Below are 25,964 nucleotides of genomic sequence, written 5' to 3'. Positions count from 1 at the left end.
AAAGGGCAGGTGGCAGGCAGCGTAGTCCGAGGCACAGTCCAGGTCAGAGTCCAAGCAGACAGCAACACAGTTCCCAGCGAAAGCAAAACACAATCGTGGCCGAAGCAAAGGGTTGGAGACCTACTCTCTTTAAATAGCCCCAATTTCCCGCGCAAATGACTCCGTCGGCGTCTGACGTCAGGGGGCGTGGCCAGGATCGATCGCGCGGAACTCCCCTCTAACTCGCGCGATACTGGCGATTCCCAAAATGGAGGAGATCTCCCAGCACTGCTAGTCCCGCGCTGCCGATGCCGCGGAAGCTGCCCGAGTGCGACCCAGACCCCGAACGGACCCTGCCTCGTGCCGTGCCGCTCCGGACCGCGAGAGAACGGTAACAGTACCCCCCCCCCCCCCCGCAAGGCCCCTCCTTCCGCCCCAAAGGACCAGGCTTGGAGGGAGAACGACGATGAAATGCCCGGAGTAACCAAGGGGCCTGTATATTCCCAGAGGGCTCCCACGTGTTTTCCTCCGGCCCAAAGTTCTTCCAAGAAATGAGGTATTGAAGACGCCCCCGCACGCGTCGGGAATCCAAAATAGTACGAACTTCGTATCTATCATCCTCAGGCAGAACGGAGAGCGGGGGACTCCGCAAGCGATGGGGCCAGGACAAGACTGCGGGTTTCAAGAGGGAGACATGGAAGGCGTTATGAATCCGCAGAGAGGACGGGAGAGAAAGTTGATAGGTAACCGGGTTAAGGCGCCTCTGGACGGGAAATGGCCCAATGAAACGCGGAGCGAATTTAGCAGAGGGTAAGCGCAGGCGAAGGTGACGAGTACTCAACCAGACGAGGTCCCCGCACCGGAGAGCAGGGCCCGGAGACCGCTTCATGTCCGCCTGACGCTTCATGGCCGCAGCGTGTTTGGTCAACAAGGCACGAGTCTCAGTCCACAACCGGGACATGGAAGCAACGGTAGAGTTGACTGCCGGGCAATTGGAGGAGGTGCGTACAGGCAAAGGAAAGTTCGGATGTCGGCCATAGACCAAGAAGAACGGAGAACACCCAGTAGCCTGATGGACAAGATTGTTATGGGAGATCTCTGCCCACACCAACAGAGAAGCCCAATCATCCTGCCGTTGATTCACGTAGGCCCGGAGAAACGCCTTCACAGATTGATTAGTCCTCTCCGTAAGGCCATTGGATTGAGGATGATAGGCTGAAGAAAAGGCAAGTGTGACCCGTAGAAGTTTACAAAGATTAGTCCAGAATTGCGCCGTAAACTGGACACCCCGGTCGGAGACGATATCGAGAGGGAGGCCATGAAGTCGAAAGACATGGTGCAGGAAAAGACGAGCCAATTCAGGGGCAGAAGGCAACCCAGGGAGAGGAATGAAGTGCGCCATCCGGGAAAAACGGTCCACCACCACCCAAATAACCGTATTCCCCGCGGAGGGTGGGAGATCCGTAATAAAGTCCGTGGCGATATGAGTCCATGGAGCCGAGGGAGGGGGGAGTGGGCGGAGCAACCCGAAGGGGCGCCGGCGAGGCGTTTTCTGGGCCGCACATACAGGACAAGAGTCCACGAAATTCTTGACATCCCGTCCCCAGGTAGGCCACCAATAATGCCGAGAGAGGAGTTCCTTGGTGCGCGCAACCCCCGGATGGCCCGCCAGATGAGCAGAGTGGGACCAGCGAAGAACCCGCAAGCAGAGTCACTTGGGAACCACAGTCTTTCCTATAGGTACCGTGAACGCGGCAGCCAACTGGATCCGGGCAGGGTCGATGAGATAGTGAGGAGGATCGGGAGCATCAAACGAGTCAAAGCTCCGAGAGAGCGCATCCGCACGGACATTCCTCTGGGCAGGACGAAAGCGAACCAAAAAGTGAAACCGGCTAAAAAAAAATGCCCATCGGGCTTGCCGGGGATTTAAACGCTGGGCAGTTGCCAAGTATTCAAGATTTTTATGGTCCGTATAAACCGTGACGACATGGCGAGCTCCCTCTAACAGATGTCCCCATTCTTCAAAGGCTAACTTTATAGCCAAGAGTTCCCGGTCCCCGATAATGTAATTACGTTCTGCAGGCGTAAATTTTTTGGAAAAAAATGCACAAGTTACCCACTGGCCTTCCGCTGATCGTTGAAGAAGCACAGCCCCAACTCCTACGGCAGAGGCATCTACTTCGAGAGTAATAGGGCGTGCGGGGTCTGGACGGTGGAGACAGAGATCGGTGGTGAACTCCTCCTTCAAGCGATGAAAAGCCAATACTGCCTCTTCTGGCCAAGTGTGCAGGGAAACACCCTTCTTAGTAAGCGCTGTGAGAGGCGCCACTAGAGAGGAAAAATGGGGAATAAACTGTCTGTAATAGTTGGAAAAGCCTAAAAACCGTTGTAGAGCCTTCAAGCCCACTGGTTGAGGCCAGTTGAGGATGGCGTTGAGCTTGGCAGGGTCCATGGACAACCCCCGGTTGGAGACAATGTATCCGAGAAATGGTAACTGTGACTGATGAAAGACGCATTTCTCGAGTTTGGCGAACAGATGATGGTCTCGGAAAATGTCATTAATCATGTCCTGGAATACCGCGGGGGCATTACAAAGACCGAAGGGCATCACGCAATATTCCTAATGACCATCATGGGTATTGAACGCGGTCTTCCATTCGTCCCCCTCTCGAATTCTGATTAAATTGTAGGCCCCTCGTAAGTCCAATTTGGTAAAGATTTGCGCCACCTTAATGCGGTCGAATAATTCTGAAATAAGAGGAATGGGGTACTTGTTTTTCCTGGTGATAGAATTAAGGCCCCGGTAGTCAATACAAGGTCTTAAAGACCCATCCTTCTTTTTAACAAAAAAAAATCCGGCACCAGCCGGGGAGTTAGAGGGTCGAATAAAGCCGCGCTCCAAGTTCTCAGTAATATACTGGCGGAGTGCCAGTGATTCAGGTTCCGATAGCGAGTAGGTGCGTCCCTTGGGTGGAATCTTACCGGGTAAAAGTTCAATAGAACAGTCATACTTGCGGTGTGGAGGTAAGGATTCGGCATCGTGCTTGTCGAAAACATCCTGAAAATCCCGATAGGGAAGTGGTATTCCATTGACAAGCTGCGTGGATCGCAGAGGAATTTCTGGAACATTCTTGAGGCAGTGTTGGAAGCAAAATGGGCTCCATTCCGCAAGTTGTAGAGATGCCCAATCTATGTGAGGTTGATGAAGACGTAGCCAAGGTAGTCCTAGGATTATTTGATTCACCGAGGACGGGAGTACTAAGAGTTGAATATTCTCCTGGTGAAAGAGGCCGGTCCGTAGCAGCAAAGGTCTGGTAACCTGTGTGATATGCATTCCCACCGCTCGTCCCGAAACAGAAGTTACTGACAGCGGAGTGGCCAAGGGCTCCACCGGGATCTGATATCTCTGTACCAGAAGTTCCTGGATAAAGTTGCCAGCCGCCCCTGAGTCTATGAAGGCCTGCAAGTGTAATGGTTCGCTGTTCAAACAGATGGTAGTTGGTAATAACAGTTGCGGAGAGGGACTAGCGGGACCCAGGGAGGCCTCTCCTACCCGACCTAGGTCCGGGAGTTTCCCGGTTTGTTAGGGCACTTGTTGAGGAAATGTCCTGCTCCTGCACAATACAGGCAAAGGTTCTTTGCTCGTCTTCGATTGCGTTCCTCGGGGGTTAGACGAACCCGATCAATCTGCATTGGCTCATCGGTATCTGTCGGCGTCTGACCAGTTGCTGGAACAACCATCGGTTGCTGAAATGTAGGAGCCAACCGAAAATTTCTCCGAGTGGCGGCTCGCTCTCTAGTTCTCTCCTGGAAACGCAAATCCAATCGAATGGCAAGACGAATTAAACCCTCCAAGGTTTCTGGAGGATCTCTACCTGCCATCTGATCTTTAATATTCTCCGCCAGACCTTGACGGAAGATGGCAGTCAGACTCTCCTCGCCCCAAGCAAGTTCGGTGGCCAAGGTGCGGAAATGAACGGCGTATTCACCAACAGTTCGGGAGCCTTGTCTTATCTGAAGTATGTCATTAGCCGCAGAAGATGAGCATCCTGGCTCATCAAAGATCAAGCGAAACTCCTTCAGGAAACGATCTAAGGAGTTAAGAATAGGATCATCTCGTTCCCATAAAGGAGATGCCCAGGCCAACGCTGGACCCTCCAACAAGGAGAGGATGAAGGTAGTTTTCGTTTTGTCGTTGGGAAACGAGGCAGGTTGCAAAGAGAAATGCATTCTGCATTGATTGATAAATCCTCGACATAAGGCAGCAGTTCCATTGAAGCGAGGCGGTGGTGGTACCCTGACAGGGGCGGGGGTAACCACCGCGCTGGTGGCGGGTCCCGTCGGTAGGTGGGCTAAGGCATCCATATGGGCGACCAATCGGTCCAGGACCCCTGTAACTTGATCCAGAACCCCCTGCTGTTGCTGGATCTTATTAGCCATTCCCGGAATGGCCTGTAAAGCGGTCAAATCTACTGGCTCCATGGCTTCGGCCAACTGTTACGGCTGCCAGGCAGATATAGTGAAACCACAGTTTAGACCGCTTACCTGGTGTAGTAGTATTCGGAATGTAGAAGATCAATAATATATCGGAAGGGAGTCCGAGTCGGGGCAGGCGGCAAGCAGAGTAATCCGAGGCACAGTCCGGGTCGAGGCAGGCAACAAGCAATCAGAACCACAGCGAATAATCCAAAGGTCAGGCAGCAGGCAGAGTAGTCCGAGGCACAGTCCGGGTCGAGGCAGGCAGCAAGCAATCAGAACCACAGCGAATAATCCAAAGGTCAGGCAGCAGGCAGAGTAGTCCGAGGCACAGTCCGGGTCGGGGCAGGCAGCAAGCAATCAGAATCACAACGGAAATCCAAAGGGCAGGTGGCAGGCAGCGTAGTCCGAGGCACAGTCCAGGTCAGAGTCCAAGCAGACAGCAACACAGTTCCCAGCGAAAGCAAAACACAATCGTGGCCGAAGCAAAGGGTTGGAGACCTACTCTCTTTAAATAGCCCCAATTTCCCGCGCAAATGACTCCGTCGGCGTCTGACGTCAGGGGGCGTGGCCAGGATCGATCGCGCGGAACTCCCCTCTAACTCGCGCGATACTGGCGATTCCCAAAATGGAGGAGATCTCCCAGCACTGCTAGTCCCGCGCTGCCGATGCCGCGGAAGCTGCCCGAGTGCGACCCAGACCCCGAACGGACCCTGCCTCGTGCCGTGCCGCTCCGGACCGCGAGAGAACGGTAACATCTACCATTCCTAATTCTTCATATGCACCCCCTGCTGAACTCATCTTCAATAATTGTCACATACCCATAAGCAGTCGTGCCCATAACTTAGGTGTCCACATTGACTCCAAGTTATCCATGTCTACTCATATCACATCTATCACTAAAACATCATTCTATAAAATTCACTTACTCAGGAATCTCAAACCATTATTATTTCCTTCTGACTTCCGATATGTCCTTCAGTCTCTCATCCTAACAAACCTCGACTATTGCAATTCTTTATACATAGGCCTTCTGACTATGCATTGCAACCACTGCAATTGATCCAGACTTGCACCACCATACTTCTTATCCATACTCCTCATAGAAACCACATAACCCCCACCCTCGCTAAACTCCACTGGCTACCCATTTGCCAATGAATCCAATATAAGATCCTAATGATAATCTACAACTTGTTAAACAATACCTCATACTTATGGTTATGCTCCACTTTACGCATTGAAAGCAATTAAAATCTATCTGTTCTCTCAAGCCTTTCCCAATCCATAACCCTGGTCAAAACAACTCAAGGTACCAACTTCATGTTTTAACGAGAGATTGAACCTCATGTTTTATTCAATGTTTTATTCTTGTTTTATTCCTTTATAATCATTATGTATGTTTCTTTCTCATTTGTAAACCACCTAGATCTACTTCATGTATGTATATGCGGTATATAAAAACCTTTTAAATAAATAAATAATAGTTTTCCTAGGATTTACAAACACTTGCAATTGTTTTGGGACAAAAAAGGTAATGCTGTCGCCATGCAATTTAATATATCATTTGCAAAGGTGTCTTAGTGTGAAAATTGTTCCTAATGCTAAGACTTCCTGGCATATTGTCAGAAAGCCCTTTCTTATCTCTTGAGTAACTCGAAAGAGATTAGAAAAACCCAAACACCAGAACCCATAAAGAGAACATTTATATTTTTAAAGAAACTCTTCAGAACAAAATTGAGGTTAGATTCCAAAAAGAAGGATTACAATAAAGTAACTCAGAAATTTAAACATTTTCAACAAATTCCACTCTCCACTGGAATTCCACCCTCCTCGTTACTTAATTATCATTGTTTGAACAGTTTTTATTGAAGAAACATCTTGCTCCAGTGAGGAAAATCTCTTCTTGGATTGATATGGCATAAGCACAAAAATGAGTATCTAGGCGATTAGAAGCAGCATCAAATTTAGTAAAACAGTTTGCACAAGCTAAACCAATAGAGGCCACAGGATCCCATAGCACATCTAGTGTAATGACTGAGGGTTTAGTAGGAATCAAAGTTGCTGCAGTGAAATTCAAGGGATGTTGAAACTCACCACCAAACCACTTACATGACCCAGGCAAAATCATAGATGGACTGTCAGTAATGTCCCCATAAGATGGAAAGAGAGCATTGGCAACAACAAACCAGGAGGCACTCTTTGATACAGCATTGTCAATGACATTACCAGTCAGCAATACTGTAGCCCCCGAGTAAGGTCATGCTGAGCCAGTGGTGGATGAACGTCAAGGGAGCTAAGTGAAACCTCTTCCACAGCCAAGCCTACCTTTCCTCCACTAGACCCAGCAATGGGTATATCCCACTCCAGTGTTTCAGGAACCAAGACCTCAGAGATGGAATGCTGTCTGGAGGTCAAAAAAGCCTCTGAAGGGAACACCCTAACTTTGCCTTTCCTTTATGATGGCATAATACAAAAGGATAGGGTTGTGCAGAAGGAAAATATTTGTTGCAATTCGGTTTTCATTTCGCCGGGACCCAAATTCGTTGCATTTGTTTCATAGGGGGGAAAACCAATTCAATCATTAGTTTTATTTGTTTTCTGATTTCCCATTAAGGTCAATGGGGGACGTATTTGCAGCCTATTTTTGGCTGCAGAATTGGAGTTTTCTTATCAATTCTGATGAAACTTCTGGGGAGCAATCATCAGAACGAGAAAAGAGCTCCAAGGTACTGAGACTGTGGCAAAGTGGCACCAAAGTGGCAGGAATAGCCTAAGGCACTTTAAAGGGGCAAAGGGGTACCAGGAGTGGGAAGACTGCTTTAACAGAGGTGCAAAGCAGCAGTGAGAGTGTCAAAAACACACTACAGGTTCAAAAGAGAGCACCAATAACAGATGTATGAACCCACGAAGGCAGCAAGACAGGCAAAGTGGCAAGACAAGTGGCATCATCATCCTACAGCACAATGAAGGGGGAAACATAGCAAGCAGAAAGACTACCACCAACACACTAAGGAACCATGATAGTGGCAAGAACACCACAAGGAGCTGAGTGAGTCATCTGGTGTATGGCAGCAAGGCAGAGTGGCAAAAAGCTGATAGGGGCAAGATAGGCTAGCAGAACTGAGGTAGTCAGGTCCCTGTGGTTTTGATCGGGGCAAGACAGGCTGGCCTTGGGGAGAGTTCCCTTTCCTTTGCGCAGGAAAGTGCTCCCTAGAATGGGTTCACCCCTAGAGTGGGGTGTTTCCTTAGGCATCTAGTGAGCTCTTGCTGGTCTTTTAAAATCTGGTGGAGTTAGCAGATATACAAACGAGAATTTTCAAGGCTGAGGTGGAGGAGGGTGCCATGTGAACAGTGATTCAACATGGGTAAACACGTACTAAGAGATAGGCTGGCCAGCTACCCCGGGGGGAGTTCCTTTTCCTTTGAGCAGGAAAGGGTTCCCCGGAATGGGTTGGCCCCTACATTGTAACACGAGCCTTCAAAGCGTGGCGCATGGTGCCATGTGAACAGCGGTTCAACATGGGTCAACAGGTACTAAGAGATATGCTGGCCTGCTACCCCACGGAGAGTTCCCTTTCCTTTGAGCAGGAGAGGGCTCCCCGGAATAGGTTGGCCCCTAGAGTGGAGCACGAGTCTTCAAAGCGTGGCAATGTGGAGCAGGGTGCCATGTGAACAGCAGTTCAACATGGGTCAACAGGAACTAAGAGATAGGCTGGCCGGCTACCCCTGGGAAGAGTTCCCATTCCTTTGAGTAGGAAAGGGCTCCCCGGAATGGGTTGGCCCCTAGAGTGGAGCACAAGACTTCAAAGCGTGTTTGTTTTAATTAAGGATCCATGCTGTGAAGGATTAATATTTTGAATTGCCAGAGACTGGGGGTACCCTTTGCAACAAGGGTTCAGCCGTTAGGACGAAAAGAATTGCTGACGTCATCTCCCACCCAAATCTAAAATATCAACCTATGTTGACTTTGTAGTTTACACAGTGCCTCTGTAAACTATGGGAAGACAGAGGATGAACTAGAGGGCAACTTCCACCAGTTTTCTATAGTACTAGAAACATTACTGTTGGCACCAAAGAAACATTTCTGGAACATGGCCCATATTATGAAGGCCATGAAAACTATTAAGCATATGAAATATGCAAGTTCCAAACATCTCAAGTCAGATTTTTATGTTCTTACATTCCAAATTTTGCAAAACAGGAAAATAATATTCTGGAAAGATGTGATGCACAAATACATGAAACTGAAATTAGAAATACTAGAACTAAACTCAGATAGGCACAGCGTTTGAGGTCAGGCCCTTGTAGGGACATACGGCCTGGACAGTGGAAAGACAGGCACAGCGTTTGATGTCAGGCCCTTGTAGGGACGTATGGCCTGGACAGTGGACGGACAGGCACAGCATTTCAGGTCAGGCCCTTGTAGGGACGTATGGCCTGGACAGTGGACGGACAGGCACAGCATTTCAGGTCAGGCCCTTTTAGGGATATATGGCCTAGACAGTGAATGAGTACAGGCAAAGCCTTTCATGTCAGGTACATGTGCTGATATTATCTGGAGCATAGGAGGCAGTTGGAGCTGCTGCAAGGCTTTCAATTGCTTTTATTCATCTTGCCATTCAGAGGGAAAATTTTGAAACCCAAGCAAAGGCAGGTTTATTTTCAAAAACACTAGCATTTCCATCAACTCTCGTGCCAGCCTTGAGCGGTGAGGGCTCATAATATCCTGTCATTGAAAATACACGTTCACTGGGCACACTGGTTGGGAGACATGACATATCGCTGAGCCACTTTGGCTAGGTGTGGCCAGACAGTGGACTTGTGTGCCCAATAAGCCAGCAGATCTGTTTGCACGTCCCCTGTGGGATCTGAGAGATACCGTGTCACTGACAGTTGTGCTGGTGTCTCCTTTGCTTGGGTGGACTCAGAGTCACTTATACCAGCTGCTTTCTCTCTAGCCCCTTGCAGAACAGATGATTCTTTATGGGCAACATTCCTTTGACATATTGAAGTGGAGGAGGAGGAGGTAGAGTGTTGCTCCTGCTTGGGCTAGCACAACTCTAAGTGCCTGCCACTGTTTCCTCTGCTTCATGCCTAATCTGTCTCTGCCTATGGTGCTCCTGATCATGGACTTTTGCTAACAGCAGATCCTTCACAAATGAGAGACAATTGGACCGTAGGGTGAGTTTCCCTTTCACACGGGGATCACAGACTGTGGCAAGCATGTATGTGTGGTCTTTTGTTAAAGGTCTTAATCTCTCTTGCACATGCTTCTGCAAAATGTCCAGACAAATCAGCACCTCTGCTGTCATTCCCTCTTCCTGTTTAAACCCTCCAATTTTTTATCCAGGAAATTAACTATAGGGATGATGTCAGCCAAGGTGGCACTTCTGGAACTCAGCTCCTCCGTGACATCCTTGAAGGGCTGCAGGATTTTTACCAGCTGAATCATGACTAATCAATCATGATGCCCTAGGAGATTCTGCACACCTATGTCCATTGAACCAGAAAGTTCATGAAGGGGTGTCTGCAGCTCCACTAACCTCTGCAGCATCATAAAGGTAGAATTCCACCGGGTGGCAATGTCTTGAATGAGACGCTTGTGAGGCATGTCCAAATCAGCCTGCTTTTGTCGCAGAACCTGCCCTGCCTTCACACTTCTGTGGAAGTGTGCTGCTATGTTCCTGCTCTTCTGTATTAACCTATGCAGGTATTGATTCTCTTTGTCATTGGAATCCAACCCCAGAGCTGACTTCACTACCAGGTGCAATGTGTGCAAAACATCGGATGTTCTTAAAGCGCCCGTCATATATTGCCTTAACCATGTTTGCACCATTGTCTGTGACAAAGAACCCTGCCTGAGGATTCCTGTCTCGCTGGTGTAGTTGCCAGTCTGCCAGCATCTGTCTAATGCATGTTAGAATATTGGCTGAGGTATGGGCCTCGTCCGTCAGGTGGGTGTGCAGTAAAGCCCACTTCCACCCTGATACTTGTTCACTAATAGAGCTGCTGCCTGCTCTTGCCTCAGCCAGGACCCACCAGTGTGCTGTCAGGGAGAGGTAAGAGGGTACAGCATTCATGGTGGTCCAGATATCTCAGGTGAAATTCAGACTCCCCTCAGCCTTAGCTATCAGTGCTTGGATGCGACTGCGACACAGGTTAAACAGGCTGCTAAATGTAGTTCTGGAGGGGACTTTGTAATTTGGAACTAAGACCTTCAGCAAATGCTTGAAACACACATTCTCCACTATCTGCAAGGGCTGGTCATCAAGGGCAATCATTTCCCCAATGCTCCTGGTTACAACTTTTGAGGCTGCATTCCTCCTACTCCGGGATAGTGTTACCGCACACCACCCCATTTCATCCATGGTGGGTTGTCGCTTCTGCCACATGGCAGGGAGTGCTGGCCTGCCACCTGACTGCTAGAAGCGGCTGAGTGCATGGGGTGACTGCTCCTTTTCAACCACTTTACACTGCCTGGAAAAAAGGGTCCCCTGACTGGTACTGCCACTATCACCAGATAGCAGTACTGTTGTTGGGTGTTGCCTCTTCATATGATGCGTCATGCCAAAATTAGATAGATGTCCCATTTGCTTGCCTCTGCTAATAGCCCTGGCACAGTAATTCCACTGAGCAAAATGCGGGTCCTCTGTCACTTTAAAGTGGATCCAGATCACAGATTTCTTTCGTGATCCCTTCTCTATAGCCTTTGGGGTAGATGCTGGCACTGGAGCTGAAGTAGTGGGTGCACCCTGAGAAGCAATGCCAGGGGCATCAGTCACACTCTGTGCCTGCACTGATTGCTCTTCCTCCTCATCATCATCAGTTTCATCTCTCACCTGCTGCACTGAAGTGGAGGCTAAGACAGGACTAACTAATCCTCCTAAACCTTCTTCATCTATTACTTCTTCCATTTCTGATGATAATCCCACACAAGATGATTCTTCATCGGAATCAGAAGCAAACAGTGCCTGCGCTACATTTTCAATACTAAGTGGAGTCTGCTGTCGCACTGCTGCTTTTTGGTGTCACCATTTTGTCTGGCATGACTTGGCCTCCCCTTCCCTCACCTCCAAAACTACAGGGTCAGAAACAGGTGGTGACGATGCATCATCTTTAAATTTCATTATTTTCTGGATGAAACTGCCTGGTCCTCCAGAGATTTTATATTGGAACAGGTCCCTTTTTAACTTTAATGGGAGAATGGCACTGCCTTTTGAAGTGCCTCCTCTGCCAGACCCAATCACTCGACCACGTCTAGATTCCCCTGACATTATGGATTTAATGTTACTGCCTGCTAGGGATTTCAATTAAAATAATTATTTCCAAAAGAAGCCCACTGGGGATTTGGCTTCAGAGAACACCTCTGTCCCAATATAGGTAAGTCTGGAAATCTGCCCCAGACCCCCACAAGGCAGTGCCTTTTTGGCTTAAAAGAGCACTGCTGTCCCAATATAGGTGAGTCTGGAAAACTGCCCCCAGACCCCCATGAGGCAGTGCCTTCTTGGCTTAAAAGAGCACTGCTGTACCAATATAGGTGAGTCTGGAAAACTGCCCCAGACCCCCACGAGGCAGTGCCTTCTTGGCTTAAAAGAACACTGCTGTCCCAATATAGGTGAGTCTGGAAAACTGCCCCCAGATCCCCATGAGGCAGTGCCTTCTTGGCTTAAAAGAGCACTGCTGTCCCAATATAGATGAGTCTGGAAAACTGCCCCCAGACCCCCACGAGGCAGTGCCTTCCTGGCTTAAAAGAGCACAATAAAAAATAATGCAGGTAAATAAAAAGCCTGGCTTGCACAGCAGCAAAAAGGATGAAATATCTTTTTCAATGGCATTTCTATCAACCTAGCTAGAAATTGAATATATCTCCCACCCACAACACCCAAATCCTGCTTGCAACCTACCCAGGGGGCAAAATAAGCAGAAAAATGCCACTGCTAGCAGCTTCTCTCAGTGGCACAGACAGAGAGACCGTCTCAGATCAATAAAAAAAAGTGCGGACACGGTAAAAAAAAAAACCCATGGCTAGCTGGTGGCAGCACTGCAGCAAAATCAAACAAATATCTTTTTCAATGGAAAATTCTGTCAAAGTAGCTAGCAATTGAATACAGATTTGAGACACTCAGACTAGCTCTGAGTTCAGCCACCTCCCCAGATCACCTCCCTAGACCATCCCGCCCAAGAAAGTGCATGGCAAGCCGTGTGCTTAACATATAAATAGTGCTGTGTCATCAGGAATAGCATCACAGAGCACTGAGTGAGAGTGGCGATTGGCCGCATTAGAAAAATGCTTAGCTCTGATAGGTTGCATTCTAGTCTTCTTGCCAACCTGTCTGACCCACTCTATGAAAGGGCTGTGAGGTCACTTATGACTCAGGAAAGGGCTTGTTTTTGCAATCTCCTATTTCAAACGGCCGCTAAGAAATCACTGCAAGCCAAAAGAATGAAACTAGTATGATACGTTGTATTCGTGGGGGATCGCGATGCGTTTTGCGAACCCACGAATACAATGAATAGGGACTTATGCATTGCGAATTGCCAATGTGTTGAAAATGAATGCACATCCCTACAAAAGGAATCTTTCAAGAAAAAAGAAGAAATGGACAGCTGGTCAGTGGCAAGTTTATGTCACCATCTTGCCCCACCAGACCTATCTTTGATGGCTACTATAAAATCAGAGGATGGTTTTGAATGAGATTGAAGTCCAAAGGACAAGAAGGAAACTGTTGTGCTAAGTTTTAAAAAAAGGCACTGTTACATTAATGTACATACCGTTAAAGCATATGTGAGTCCCAGGCCCACAAGACTAGAAGCGAGTCCTTTGGTAATGAATGTGACAGCTGCAGTCAGAACAATACAAGCTCCCAAATAATCCTACATAGAAAAAAAGACAAAATATGATTGGAGTCATGACCAACTAGAATGCTCATTTACAAAACCAGAGTTAAGAAATGGTCATAAATTATTCAGCTTTCTTTTGACAGTTTTTTTTTCCCAAAAATCTTGAAAACAGTCCAGTGCAAGAAGATAATCCATAATAGGCATATGTAGCCACATACATTTCATTTACATGGTTTTTTTCTTTTATTTTGAGGGAGAGGGATTTTTCATTTTTTTGGTTTGTTTTAATGTTTACTTTGGTTCAGTTTATTTACTGATCCAAAATAAACATTAAACCACCCAAAAAACAGCAGGTAGAGTGAGCTGCTGTCAATTTGACTACAGTGGCAGGCTACAGGAAGAAAAGGCTTAGGGGATATTGTGCTAAGAAGCCAATATTTAAAAATTCATAGAGCTTAGGCCTAGAATTATCAAAATGCTATAAATATAGCAGAAATAGTGCCTGCGATAAGAAAATGGGCATGGTTATTCACACGTAGCAACAGCGCATTGCAAGTCATTTACGCAGCATGCATTGAATTATACACGGTGTGTTATTTTTCTGGTTTATATATACCGGTTTCTTGCAACTGCCTCTTTGAGGGTGTGCCAGACATTTGGAGAGGAGAGGAGCATAAGTGAGTTGGTGGTAGTTGGTAGTTGGTTGGAGGTAGTTAGCGAGTTCTGAGTGAGGTGTGCTGTGGCTTGTTTCTAATCTGTTTCCCTTTCCCTTTGACTAATGTCTTGATTTGTGTGTGAAAGTTTTTGTTAGTTTGCTGAGTTTGTCTGTCTTTGTGATTTTGTGAGTTGTGGTGGTGAGGCATGGTGATGAGACAGAGGCATGGTGGTGAGTTGGATGAGAAGTGGTGGGATGGAGGAGGAGTAGTGAGATGTGATGGTGAGGCATGTTGGTGAGGCAGAGGAGGAGTTGAGTAGTGGAGAGAATGGAGTGTGAATGGTGAGGCATGTTGGTGAGGCGGAGGCGGTGAGTAGTGGAGAGAATAGAGTGTGAGTGGTGTGGGAAGAGAGAAGAGGACAGGCATCAAGAGAGGAGGGGGAGGAGGGAGGAGGAGGGCAGGAGTGCTAGGTGGAGCAGGAGGAGTAAGAGTAGGGAAAGGGACAGGAGTAGAGATAGGTAGGAGGGAAGGGATAGGATGAGGCAGAAACTTGAAGGGGATAGGCAGGTGAGTATGGAGGTAGGAGGATAGCAGGCTAGGGATAGACAGAGAGGGCAGAGAGGAAGAAAGTTTATAGGGTGGGGGGGAGGGAGGAAGGAAGGGGAGAGGGGAGTGGGAGCGAGAGTGAGGAAAGGGAGGTCACCTCTCCGGAAATGGAAGTGGCACCCGTTCTGGTAGACAGGCAGCAGGGTGTGCTCATCTAAGAGCTTTGAAGTTTAGCGTGGAGGACAATTAAATGATTACTGCAGGGGTCCTCGAAGATTACGCCATGCTTCTCAGGAACCATGCAGCCAAGACTTTGAGGGTATTCAGGGGCCAGATCTGGTGTACCATTGCCCAAGCTATATTCAGGTGCAGCAGCGTGTAGTGGAATGGGGAGCAGGTGGCCCACAGATACCTTGACATAAAGGCCCAATTGGAAACAAGATGTCCAACAAGAACAAGTATATGCGGCAGACCGGAGGAGGAACCCCTTGTCTGATAGTGTTGACACTGATGGAGAAGCACCTCATCCAATGGATGGGACCGGATATATTTAAGGGAATGGCTGAGTGGCTGGACACCATGTGAGCCGGAGTTGGTAAATTCACCTCACCTGCAAATGGCAAGGCTGCTACAGTTGATTACATCATTTGGCATAAGATGCTTACATTGACTGAAATGCAAAGTACACATCTCATGCGAAATGATACATGTGTATGTCTTGGCTTTGTTACTTATGTTTTCTTCTTTGTTTTCACATCTCTCAACCAGGAGTCTGCTGGTCCCAGCCATCAAGCTCCAAGGACCAGGGGTCAAACCCCAGAGACCAGCAGCATTTTTCTGTGCCCCCTTGCTGATGGATGCACAGACAGAGGTCAGCAAAGAGGAGGAGGAGCAGAAGCACAAGCCTCCTGAGCACAACAAGATGCAGGAACTCTTTTGTTCAGCAAGCCCATTCGATGTGAGCCTAAATATATCAGCTTTCATGGAGGAACCCAGCCTGCAGTGGAAGCCAGTTGAGCTACTGCCACCTCTGTCAAGCACACCACATTGCCAGCAAGAGGCAGCAGACACTCAACAGGAGCAGCCCACCAGCCCCCTAATGCCACTTTTGGAGGCAGAAACATCGGCTCTTGCCATGACCAGCACAGTACCGCCCCAATACCAACACCAACAGCCACCTTAATGCATGAGCAGCTGGACTGGCTGGAAAGGAGGCATGGAGCACACATCCACCACATACGGGCAGAGCTAGTGCACTTGAAGAGGGCTGTCAACAATCAAACTCAGGCCCTTTGTGACCAGATGGCAGCACACACACAAGCTCTGACAATAGTGGCAATATTATTTAAAACCATGACCAGTGTCTTAACTCATATATTACAACATATGCACGAGCCTCCAACTGTGCTTTCCCCAGCATCCCAGGACACCACAACTCACAGCAGTCACCAGCCCGAGAGACAACCCAGGGGTAGGCTCCCCCCAATGCCACACCATGGCAAAGGGTCATGAAGGAGCAGACCTGCTGACATTGAATGCCAACTAACAAGACTTGTCCAAAGAAATATGGCTGGGCTTCTGTACAGAGTTCCAGTGCTCTGTATCGCTCCATGGTGAGACTGCACCTTGAATACTGTGTACAATTCTGGTCACCGCATCTCAAAAAAGATATAATTGCAATGGAGAAGGTACAGAGAAGGGCTACCAAAATGATAAGGGGAATGGAACAGCTCCCCTATGAGGAAAGACTAAAGAGGTTAGGACTTTTCAGCTTGGAGAAGAGACGGCTGAAGGGGGATATGATAGAGATGTTTAAAATCATGAAAGGTCTAGAACGGGTAGATGTGAATCGGTTATTTACTCTTTTGGATAGTAGAAAGACTAGGGGGCACTCCATGAAGTTAGCATGGGGCACATTTAAAGCTAATCAGAGAAAGTTCTTTTTTACTCATCGCACAATTAAACTCTGGAATTTGTTGCCAGAGGATGTGGTTAGTGCAGTTAGTATAGCTGTGTTTAAAAAAGGATTGGATAAGTTCTTGGAGGAGAAGTCTATTACTTGCTATTAAGTTCACTTAGGGGCGGATTTTCAGAGCCCTGCTCGCGTAAATCCGCCCAAAACCGGGCGGATTTACGCGAGCAGGGCCCTGCGCGCCGGGAAGCCTATTTTACATAGGCCTCCCGGCGCGCGCAGAGCCCCGGGACTCGCGTAAGTCCCGGGGTTCTCGGAGGGGGCGTGTCGGGGGCGTGTCGGGGGGCGGGCCCGGTCGTCACGGCGTTTCGGGGGCGTGTCGGCAGCGTTTTGGGGGCGGGTACGGGGGCGTGGCTACGGCCCGGGGGCGTGGCCACGCCCTCCGTACCCGCCCCCAGGTCGCGGCCCGGCGCGCAGGAGTCCCGCTCGCGCGCGGGGATTTACGCCTCCCTCCGGGAGGCGTAAATCCCCCGACAAAGGTAGGATGGGGGTTTAGACAGGGCCGGGCAGGTGGGTTAGGTAGGGGAAGGGAGGGGAAGGTGAGGGGAGGGCAAAGGAAAGTTCCCTTCTAGGCCGCTCCGATTTCGGAGCGGCCTAGGAGGGAACGGGGGTAGGCTGCGCGGCTCGGCGCGTGCAGGCTATACGAAATCGATAGCCTTGCGCGCGCCGATCCAGGATTTTAGCCGATACGCGCGACTACGCGCGTATCTACTAAAATCCAGCGTACTTTTGTTTGCGCCTGGAGCGCAAACAAAAGTAGGCTATTCGCGCTCGTCTGAAAATCTACCCCTTAGAGAATAGCCACTGCCATTAGCAATGGTAACATGGAATAGACTTAGTTTTTGGGTACTTGCCAGGTTCTTATGGCCTGGATTGGCCACTGTTGGAAACAGGATGCTGGGCTTGATGGACCCTTGGTCTGACCTAGTATGGCATTTTCTTATGTTCTTATGAAGACTTCTGGGCCCATAGTGCTGGCTAGATGGAAGAAGGCTGCTGGGTCCATTCTCAGTACAAAGTTCCTATGCTAGCTAGATGGAAGAAGATTGCTGGGCCTGTCCTGATCACAGATTTCCTGTGCTGGCTTGCTGAAGGGGATGGTCCACTGTATGCCACTGTTGTCCTACTGTCTAATTCTAAAGCCTTATTTGATGCTCTACCCATATTCCAGCCTCCTTGATATGGTCACCAGTCATGATCCAGCTGCTGTTTCTTCGCATCATGTCTCATCTCCTGCTTCTGATGCTGGTGTCTCATCTCATTTCATCCTGCTGCGACCTCAAAGCCAGTGTCTCATCTCATCCTGCTGCTGCCTCCATGCTGGTGTCCCATCTCATCCTGCTGCGGCCTCCAAGCCAGTGTCTCATCTCATCCTGCTGCTGCCTCCATGCTGGTGTTTCATTTAATCTCAGCTCATCTTGCTCCTGCCTCCATACTGTTGTGACTTCTCCTGGGGCTTCTGCCTCTATGCTGTGATGTCTTCTTTTGGGGCTCCTGCCGCCATACTGCGGTGTCTTTACCTGGTCCTCGGCTTTCATGCTGTGCTCTTTGGTCCTGGTCCTGCTATCTTCTTCTTGAACTCTACTGCCTTGGCCCTTAGGCTGTCCCCTTGAGTGTACTCTTCCGACATGGACTGTCTGGGCCTTCTTCTTGAACTCTGCTGCCTTGGCCCTTAGGCTGTCCCTGACTGTCTAGGGCCTTCTTCTCAACATCACATAGTTGTGCTGCTATCAGCTCTAACATTAGAGCTATACTGTAGCTCTTGGGGTGCCACTTCTGTTTTCTATGTTCTTTGCTGTAAACATGATTGTGCAAAAGGATAAGATATTAAGACTGTATATGTAATGTTGCCATTTGGAAAAATGCATGTAACACGTCTACACTCAATGTGCTGTTCATTTCAATTACAATGTCGTGTGCGATTTGATATCTTGTTCTTGCAGAATGTAATTACCAAAAATGTTGACTTGCTTTAAATCTGTTGATGACATTTTTTGTGTAATAAAGTAGTGAAAGATTGGAAAAAATACTTTCTGGTTATCTGTTTTCATTGTTCACTTCTTGTCTTAAGGATTGGCTAGGTCAAAGGTTTTGGATCCACATGACCTTGCATGCTAGCGTGCCAATGGCCATTTTAACTAGGCAGTTTTCTGGCAGGCAAGACCATATGGTTTAGGCCCCATACAAAAGCTCTTTGTATGCTCCCAAGGAATACAGCAAGAGCTACACAAGAAGCTCCTTATGTGGAGCGTCACTATTGATTCCAGTTGCCTTCTCCAGAGAGCATACTCTTAGCTAACTCTTGGGTATATGGGCCTGTATATGAGATGGTCTCTAGCTAGCTAGTGTTAACTTCCATGTATAGTCTGGTTGAATCAGTGCATAAATGCTTGGCTAGAGGTGCAGTAGCTATGTCTTCACTCTGTTGAGGGCTCAATATGTTGTACAGCAATGTGAAGGTCATAGTGCAACTATAATTGTGAAGATATATCACCTCTGACCAAACAATGGGCATTCTCTCTGGCTCTAGCACAAATGCTATCATTACATAATTCTTTAGTCAGAGGGCTAATTGTGTTTCATTTCTAGAGAGCATAAATGTACAGCTGCAGGTGCCAGGGCAAGAGAGTGCATAATGTAGATCTAAAGCTTGTGTGGTGATAATTTTATTTTTTTATTTAACATTTTTCTATACCGGCATTCGTAGGACACATCACGTCGGTTTACAAGTAACTGAGAAAGGAAATTACAAAAAACGGGGAAGGGGGCTAACTGGATAATATATAAAAGTACAGATGAAGAGAGTCAAAGAGCAGAGTTACAACTATTGCATTCATGCTAGGGTTAGATATGCAAGTGAACTATAAACAATGCTAAGGAGGCATGTGCACTTAAGAACTTAGCATATAGAACTTATTTACAGTATGAAAGGAGACAAGTGCACGTATATACAGATAAATGCTGGTGCGGGGGGGAGGAAAAAGAAGGAGGGAGCGGGAAGGGAGAGGGGAAAGGGAAAAAGGAGCAGGGGGGTGTGGAGGGAAACAGGGGTACAACTGAGCAAGGGTATTTTTAGGGAGAGCTTGCTAAAGGGTGAAGAGGGCGGGGTAGGGAGGAAGGGGTACAGGGAAGGTATAGGGGAGGTCAGGGAGAAGGTAGGTAGGTTGAGCGGGAGCTGAGGGGGTTCAATGAGGGAAAGGACTAGGTTTGAGAGGAATTGGGGTATGCCTGTTGAAAGAGCCATGTCTTGATTCCTTTTTTGAAATGGCTCAGGGACGGTTCTAGGCGGAGTTTGGCGGGGAGGGAATTCCAGAGGGTGGGGCCCGCAATGGTGAAGGCTCTATCCCTGGTGGTGGTGAGGTGTCCAACTTTAAGTGAAGGGGTTTGGAGAGTGCCAGCAAGGGAGTTTCTAGTGGGGCGATTAGCTTGGCGGAATTGTGGCATATCTTCAAGCCAGGGTGAGTTGTTATTGTATAGTGTGTTATGGAGGATGGTAAGTGTTTTGTATTGGGAACGGAAGGTGATGGGGAGCCAGTGGAGGTCTTGGAGAATAGGAGTGATATGGTCAGTTTTTCTGGTGTTTGTTAGGATTCTTGCCATGGAATTTTGAAGGATTTGAAGGGGTTTAATGGTGGAGGCTGGGAGGCCTAAGAGAAGGGAGTTACAATAGTTGAGTTTGGATAGTATAGTGGTTTGCATAACAGTGCGGAAGTCGTGGGCGTGGAGAAGGGGCTTCAGTTTTTTGAGGACTTGAAGTTTATAGAAGCCCCCTTTTAGGAGTGATTTAATGTGAGGTTTGAAGCTTAGTTGATTGTCTAGGGAGACACCTAAATCTCTGACACTGGGTGGCAGTATGTAATTTTGTGAGGCATTTTGGATCATTTGGTGGATCGAGTCGATTGGTTGATTTGCTAGGATGAGGATTTCAGTTTTAGAGGCGTTGAGTGCTAGATGTAGATTGGAGAGGAGAGAATTGATGGATGTCAGACATTTTTCCCAGTACTGAAGGGTTTCATTGATAAGGGGTTTCACTGAAGGGTTTCATTGATAAGGGGAAGTTACACTAAGCACCCCACAAGACTTAACATTGGACCCCTTTCTTGGGTTTTCACTCCACTTAAATGGCAATCTGGACAAAACCCTTTGTAGGCTTCACTCTAAACAAAAGTCTTCTACTTGCAGGCTGCTCTAAAACCATGTCAGGAGCTGTGTAACAATTAAGGAGGAGTGAGGGCGTTGTGTAGGTTAGAGAATTCCCAAAGCCTATGAGCAGACAGCCATGCGGCCTGCTGTTGCTTGTAACCAGGCAGACCTCCACAGACTGGCTGTCCCCGCCCCCCTGCACTGGCCTGGCATGTGGATCTGTATAATAACTGTTTGCTAAGGAACCTTGTAAACTGACCATTTTGCAAGCTATTCACCCCAGGAGTCCTCGGCCTATGTGCCTTAAAGATGGCCACAGATAGCATAAGGATGGTAAATGATACTAGCAATTGCAACAAATTATTCTGCATATTTTCTAGGAACATACTGTTATGCTCGCCACCTGCAGCAGCCCTGTTGTGCGGCCCTCTCACCTCTCCAAGCAACTTCCAGGCTCCAGCTCCCCATCGCTTGCGGCAGTGGGCCACCAGCTCTGACCTCGGGCTCCTGCCAGCACCTCTGGCCCTGCTCCACTTTCCGGGACTTCCAGCCAGGGTGCCTCCATCCGTCGGGCCTCTCCGCAGGGTTCATGGAGAAATGCCACCAGCAGCGCCGCACCCCTCCCTAGATGCGCTGCATCAGTAAAATCTTTAAAGGGCCTGTGGTGGGAACCTGGCTGCGGACCCGGATGCTGACATCAGATCCTCAGCGTATAAAAGCTCAAGCCTTGCACAGAAGTTTTGCCTTTGCAACAGGCCTCCTTGGTTCCCTGTTTGGTTCTGAGTACTCGTTGCCTCCGTGCTTCCTCATTCCATGTTCCTGAGTGTCTTCCAGTTCCTGTGTCTTCGTTCATCTCGTCTGTACTTTGACTGACCTCCTGGTACTTGATCTCTGCTACATCCGACCTTGCCTGCCTTCTCCAAGCCTGAACTCTGCTACGTCTGACCACACCTGTCTTCTCCATGCCTTGACCATTACTACGTCTGACCATGCCTGCCTTCTCCATGCCTCAACTACTGCTACATCTGACCACGCCTGCCTCATCTGTGCCCTGACCACTGCTACATCTGACTACACCTGCCTTCTCTGTGCCCTGACCATTGCTACGGACAACTTCACTATAGACTCCTTTGTGTCCAGAGTTCTGAAGAGAGGGAGGTTTTAAGTGGTGTACCACAAGGATCGGTGTTGGGACCGGTCATGTTCAATATATTTGTGAATGACATTGCGGACGGGATAGAAGGTAAGGTTTGTCTTTTTGTGGATGACACTAAGATCTGCAACAGAGTGGACACGCCGGAAGGAGTGGAGAGAATGAGATGGGATTTAAGGAAGCTGGAAGAGTGGTCGAAGATATGGCAGCTGAGATTCAATGCCAAGAAGTGCAGAGTCATGCATATGGGGAGTGGAAATCCGAATGAACTGTATTCGATGGGGGGAGAAGGGCTGATGTGCACAGAGCAGGAGAGAGACCTTGGGGTGATAGTGTCTAATGATATGAAGTCTGCGAAACAATGTGACAAGGCGATAGCAAAAGCCAGAAGAATGCTGGGCTGCATAGAGAGAGGAATATCGAGTAAGAAAAGGGAAGTGATTATCCCCTTGTACAGGTCCTTGGTGAGGCCTCACCTGGAGTACTGTGTTCAGTTCTGGAGACCGTATCTACAAAGAGACAAGGACAAGATGGAAGCAGTACAGAGAAGGGCGACCAGGAAGGTGGAGGGTCTTCATCGGATGACATACGAGGAGAGATTGAACAATCTAAATATGTATTCCCTGGAGGAAAGGAGGAGCAGGGGTGATATGATTCAGACTTTCAGATACTTGAAAAACTTTAATGATCCAAAGACAACGACAAACCTTTTCCGTCAGAAAAAAATCAGCAGAACCAGAGGTCACGAGCTGAGCTCCAGGGAGGAAGACTAAGAACCAATGTCAGGAAGTATTTCTTCACGGAAAGGGTGGTGGATGCCTGGAATGCCCTTCCGGAGGAAGTGGTGAAGTCTAAAACTGTGAATGACTTCAAAGGGGCGTGGGATAAACACTGTGGATCCATCAAGTCTAGAGGGCGTGAATAAAGAGGAGGAGGCAAAACACTGCACGGAGCGGCAGTAGACACAGAGGCATTCAAACACTGCACGGAGTGGCAGTAGCCACAGAGGCATTCACGGAGCGGGATGCCAGTGGCCAGTAGTTGGTGTTCCACCTTCACGGAGCGGAAGGATGAAGGGCTGCTATCTCCAAAAAAACAAAAACAAAAACAAAAAAAAACAAACAAAAAAATAAAAACAGGGGTGGGTAAGAGTATGGGGTAAGGGTGTGGCCTGCTTATTACAGCGGTTGCTACCCTAGCTGGACGTTCACTTGGATGCAGATACGGCGCTGCTCTCTAAATTGGTGGTGGGGTGGAGGGGAATTAGGGCTGGAGGGTACTGGAAGCCAATAGTAACAGGTGGGAGAGAAAAAAAAGGGGAAAACAATGGATAAAGTGCGTAGCTTGCTGGGCAGACTAGATGGGCCATTTGGTCTTCTTCTGCCGTCATTTCTATGTTTCTATGTATGTTTCTATTGCTTGCTACACCTCCCTTTTGCCGCCAACTCTCATCCGAGTTTGACAGTGATGCCTCTATTCCTAGCCTCTGGACTTGGACTCTCAAGCACCTTCAGTCAAGCCTTGTTCCTTGGTGCTTGGGTTCCTGTACTGGGACCAGTCAAGGATAATACTATGCCACCTGCTGGCTGCTGTCTCTGAGCTGAACTGTTCGCCTTTGTTTTTCTATCTCAAGGCCTGCCTAAGTCCTTCTGGCCCTGGCACCCAAAGGCTCAACCCAAGGGGAACGTGGGCTGGTATAGGTGAAGCTCCAGTGGTCTCTAGCTTCAGCTCATTCCACCTGCTGACGGTGGGGACCCGTAGGCCCTTGCCTGTGAGTTGCGTCATCCCCACTTCAGCCCAAGAATCCACCTCCAGCGCAACACATACATACAGCAGCACCACATGACTAGTCCTGAGGGCCTTGTAGCACTGTGACATCTCCATATTTGACAAATGCTATCTGTGACATGCCAGGCAAAGCAAAGAGCTCTGAATGCACCTTTGCATTGAGTTCAATGATGTGAACCTTTTCTTAGGAAACATCTGGGTGCTATTAGAGTCATTAGAAAGTAGACTGTGCCCTTGACATTTCAGAGCTGACTTTCAAATACAAGTGAAGGCATGACACCATCTGATTCCCAATCCTGCCTTCACACAGTCTGACCAGCATCCTTGTCTAGTCTCCCTCAAAAGCTAACATAACCAAAATGACATCCCAATAGCAAAGGCCCTCACCATATATATATACATGATAGTTGACATTTTACCTACATAAGTGTAGCAGGGTGCATCTGTGTATGGGTGTTAGCTTGGAATGACCTGTGAGCATTGTTGGAATGCCATAATCTTTGACAGGTGCTTTACTAAAGCCTGAAACTGAAGGCCTGCTAGGTGAGCACTCTGAAGTCAGCACTGACTCTGAAACAGCTGAGGCAGTGCTGTCAGTAGTGTCTTTACAGGCCCATGTGACACAAAGCATCCCAAGTACAGGTGCATATCTTCACATTCACACAGTTGTCAGCTATGGGATGAGGCTGTAAAATGGCAATTCTGTGACTGATCCTTTAAATTGTCAACCTGTAGCTTTAGGCTGTGCTTTAAGCTTCAGAGCTACTTGTGATTTATAGGATTTCTAGAGCTGTTGCTATGTTCAAAACCCAGCTGGAGTTCCATCACACCCATGGCACTATCTCACCCACACATGACAGCTAGGTCAGGGTCCTAGAGGTAGGCCTGCCAAGAAAAATGGCATAAGCTAGGCCAAGCTATAGACACTGTGTTAGCAGTCCTACACAAACAATATTGTGACACATGCCTCTTTTAGATTCACTATCAGTCAGAAAACAGGCCAGCCACATGTATTTGGTGTTATCTTTACTTTGACTACAAGTTTTCAACTAGAGTCTACTGCTTCATTGTCAAGATGAAGCATAACTAATCATAGGTAGTTTCTGTTATACATTGACCCAGACAGAGGAGCAGTGAGTCAAAGAAAAATGATAAAATGGAGAGCAGCTACAAACACTCTACTGGCCTTCCTTCCCAACAGGCAAAGTAGCGTTCTATGAGGCTTTGCTGAAGTTAGCAGCCATTCAGCATGGCATCCTCAGCTTGTGCAGGTGCACATGAGAGATCCGGGGGTAGATCTGGAAATATCTCAATGGTTTCCCATGATGTAGAGTAAGATTATGGAATACACAGTAGAGCAGCACTATATATGCTACTCTGCATGGGGCATATATTAAAGTTCCACCCATTTTGTCCAAACAGTGAAATCTACTTTTTGAGAACTCTGAAGATGTGTTCTGTGACACAGTGGGTAAAACATAATACCTCATTGTACTTCGTCTCTGCTAGCATGTTGGGAATAGCAACGGGGCTGAAAAGCAAGGTCCTGTAACCGTATCCTGAATATCCTGTGGCAAAGAGAGAATGGGGGCATCATTCACACCACCATCACTTTGAGATATGGCTGTCAACCCACAGCATAGGGGTGTGCATCCGTTTTCCAAGTATTTGTAATCCGCAACTTATTTTTTGCAATCTGAAAAATACGTGGGGAGGCGAAACGCATTGCGACTCCCCACGTATTCAACAGATATCCATTTTATTCGGCCTCCTAAATAAACATTTAAACCCCCTACCCTCCTGACCCCCCCAAGACTTACCAAAACTCCCTGGTGGTCCAGCGGGGAGTCAGGAAGCCATCCCTGCACTCGTTTGCGGTTTCCTCACGGTGCCGATAGCCTGTGTCACAGGGGCTGCCGGTGCCATTGGTCAGCCCCTGTCACATTGTCACCGGCGCCATCTTGTGCTCCTACCACGTGACAGGTAGGTCATGTGGCAGGAGGTCGCTCCGGGACCCTCGTTGGACCCAACCGGAACTTTTGGCCAGCTTGGGGGGGCCTCCTGACCCCCACAAGATTTGCCAAAAGTCCAGCGGGGGTCCGGGAGCGACCTCCTTTCACGCCGTCTGTCCGATCCCAATACTCAAAATGGCGGCGATCGGCGCCATTTTGAGTATTGGGATCAGACAGACGGCGTGAAAGGAGGTCGCTCCCGGACCCCCACTGGACTTTTGGCAAGTCTTGTGGGGGGTCAGGAGGCCCCCCCAAGCTGGCCAAAAGTTCCGGTTGGGTCCAACGAGGGTCCCGGAGCGACCTCCTGCCACATGACCTGTCACGTGGTAGGAGCACAAGATGGCGCCGGTGACCATGTGACAGGGGCTGACCAATGGCACCGGCAGCCCCTGTGA

General features: G+C 48.4%; 1 protein-coding gene across 2 annotated transcripts in view; it reads right to left on the bottom strand.

Moving 5' to 3' along the window:
- The window catches only part of ABCC9 (ATP binding cassette subfamily C member 9), a 976,112-nt gene that overhangs the window by 149,031 nt on the left and 801,117 nt on the right, over nucleotides 1-25,964 (bottom strand). For both annotated transcript variants that reach the window (XM_029600177.1, XM_029600176.1), the window contains exon 30: nucleotides 13,231-13,332. In XM_029600177.1, coding sequence (XP_029456037.1) covers nucleotides 13,231-13,332 — 102 coding nt within the window. The remainder of the gene's footprint in view (nucleotides 1-13,230; nucleotides 13,333-25,964) is intronic.

This window comes from Rhinatrema bivittatum, chromosome 4 (genome assembly GCF_901001135.1).
Source record: "Rhinatrema bivittatum chromosome 4, aRhiBiv1.1, whole genome shotgun sequence".
In the NCBI taxonomy this organism is placed as follows: domain Eukaryota; kingdom Metazoa; phylum Chordata; class Amphibia; order Gymnophiona; family Rhinatrematidae; genus Rhinatrema; species Rhinatrema bivittatum.
The sequence above is the reverse complement of the archived record's forward strand: the minus strand, read 5'-3'. Positions and strand labels throughout refer to the sequence as shown.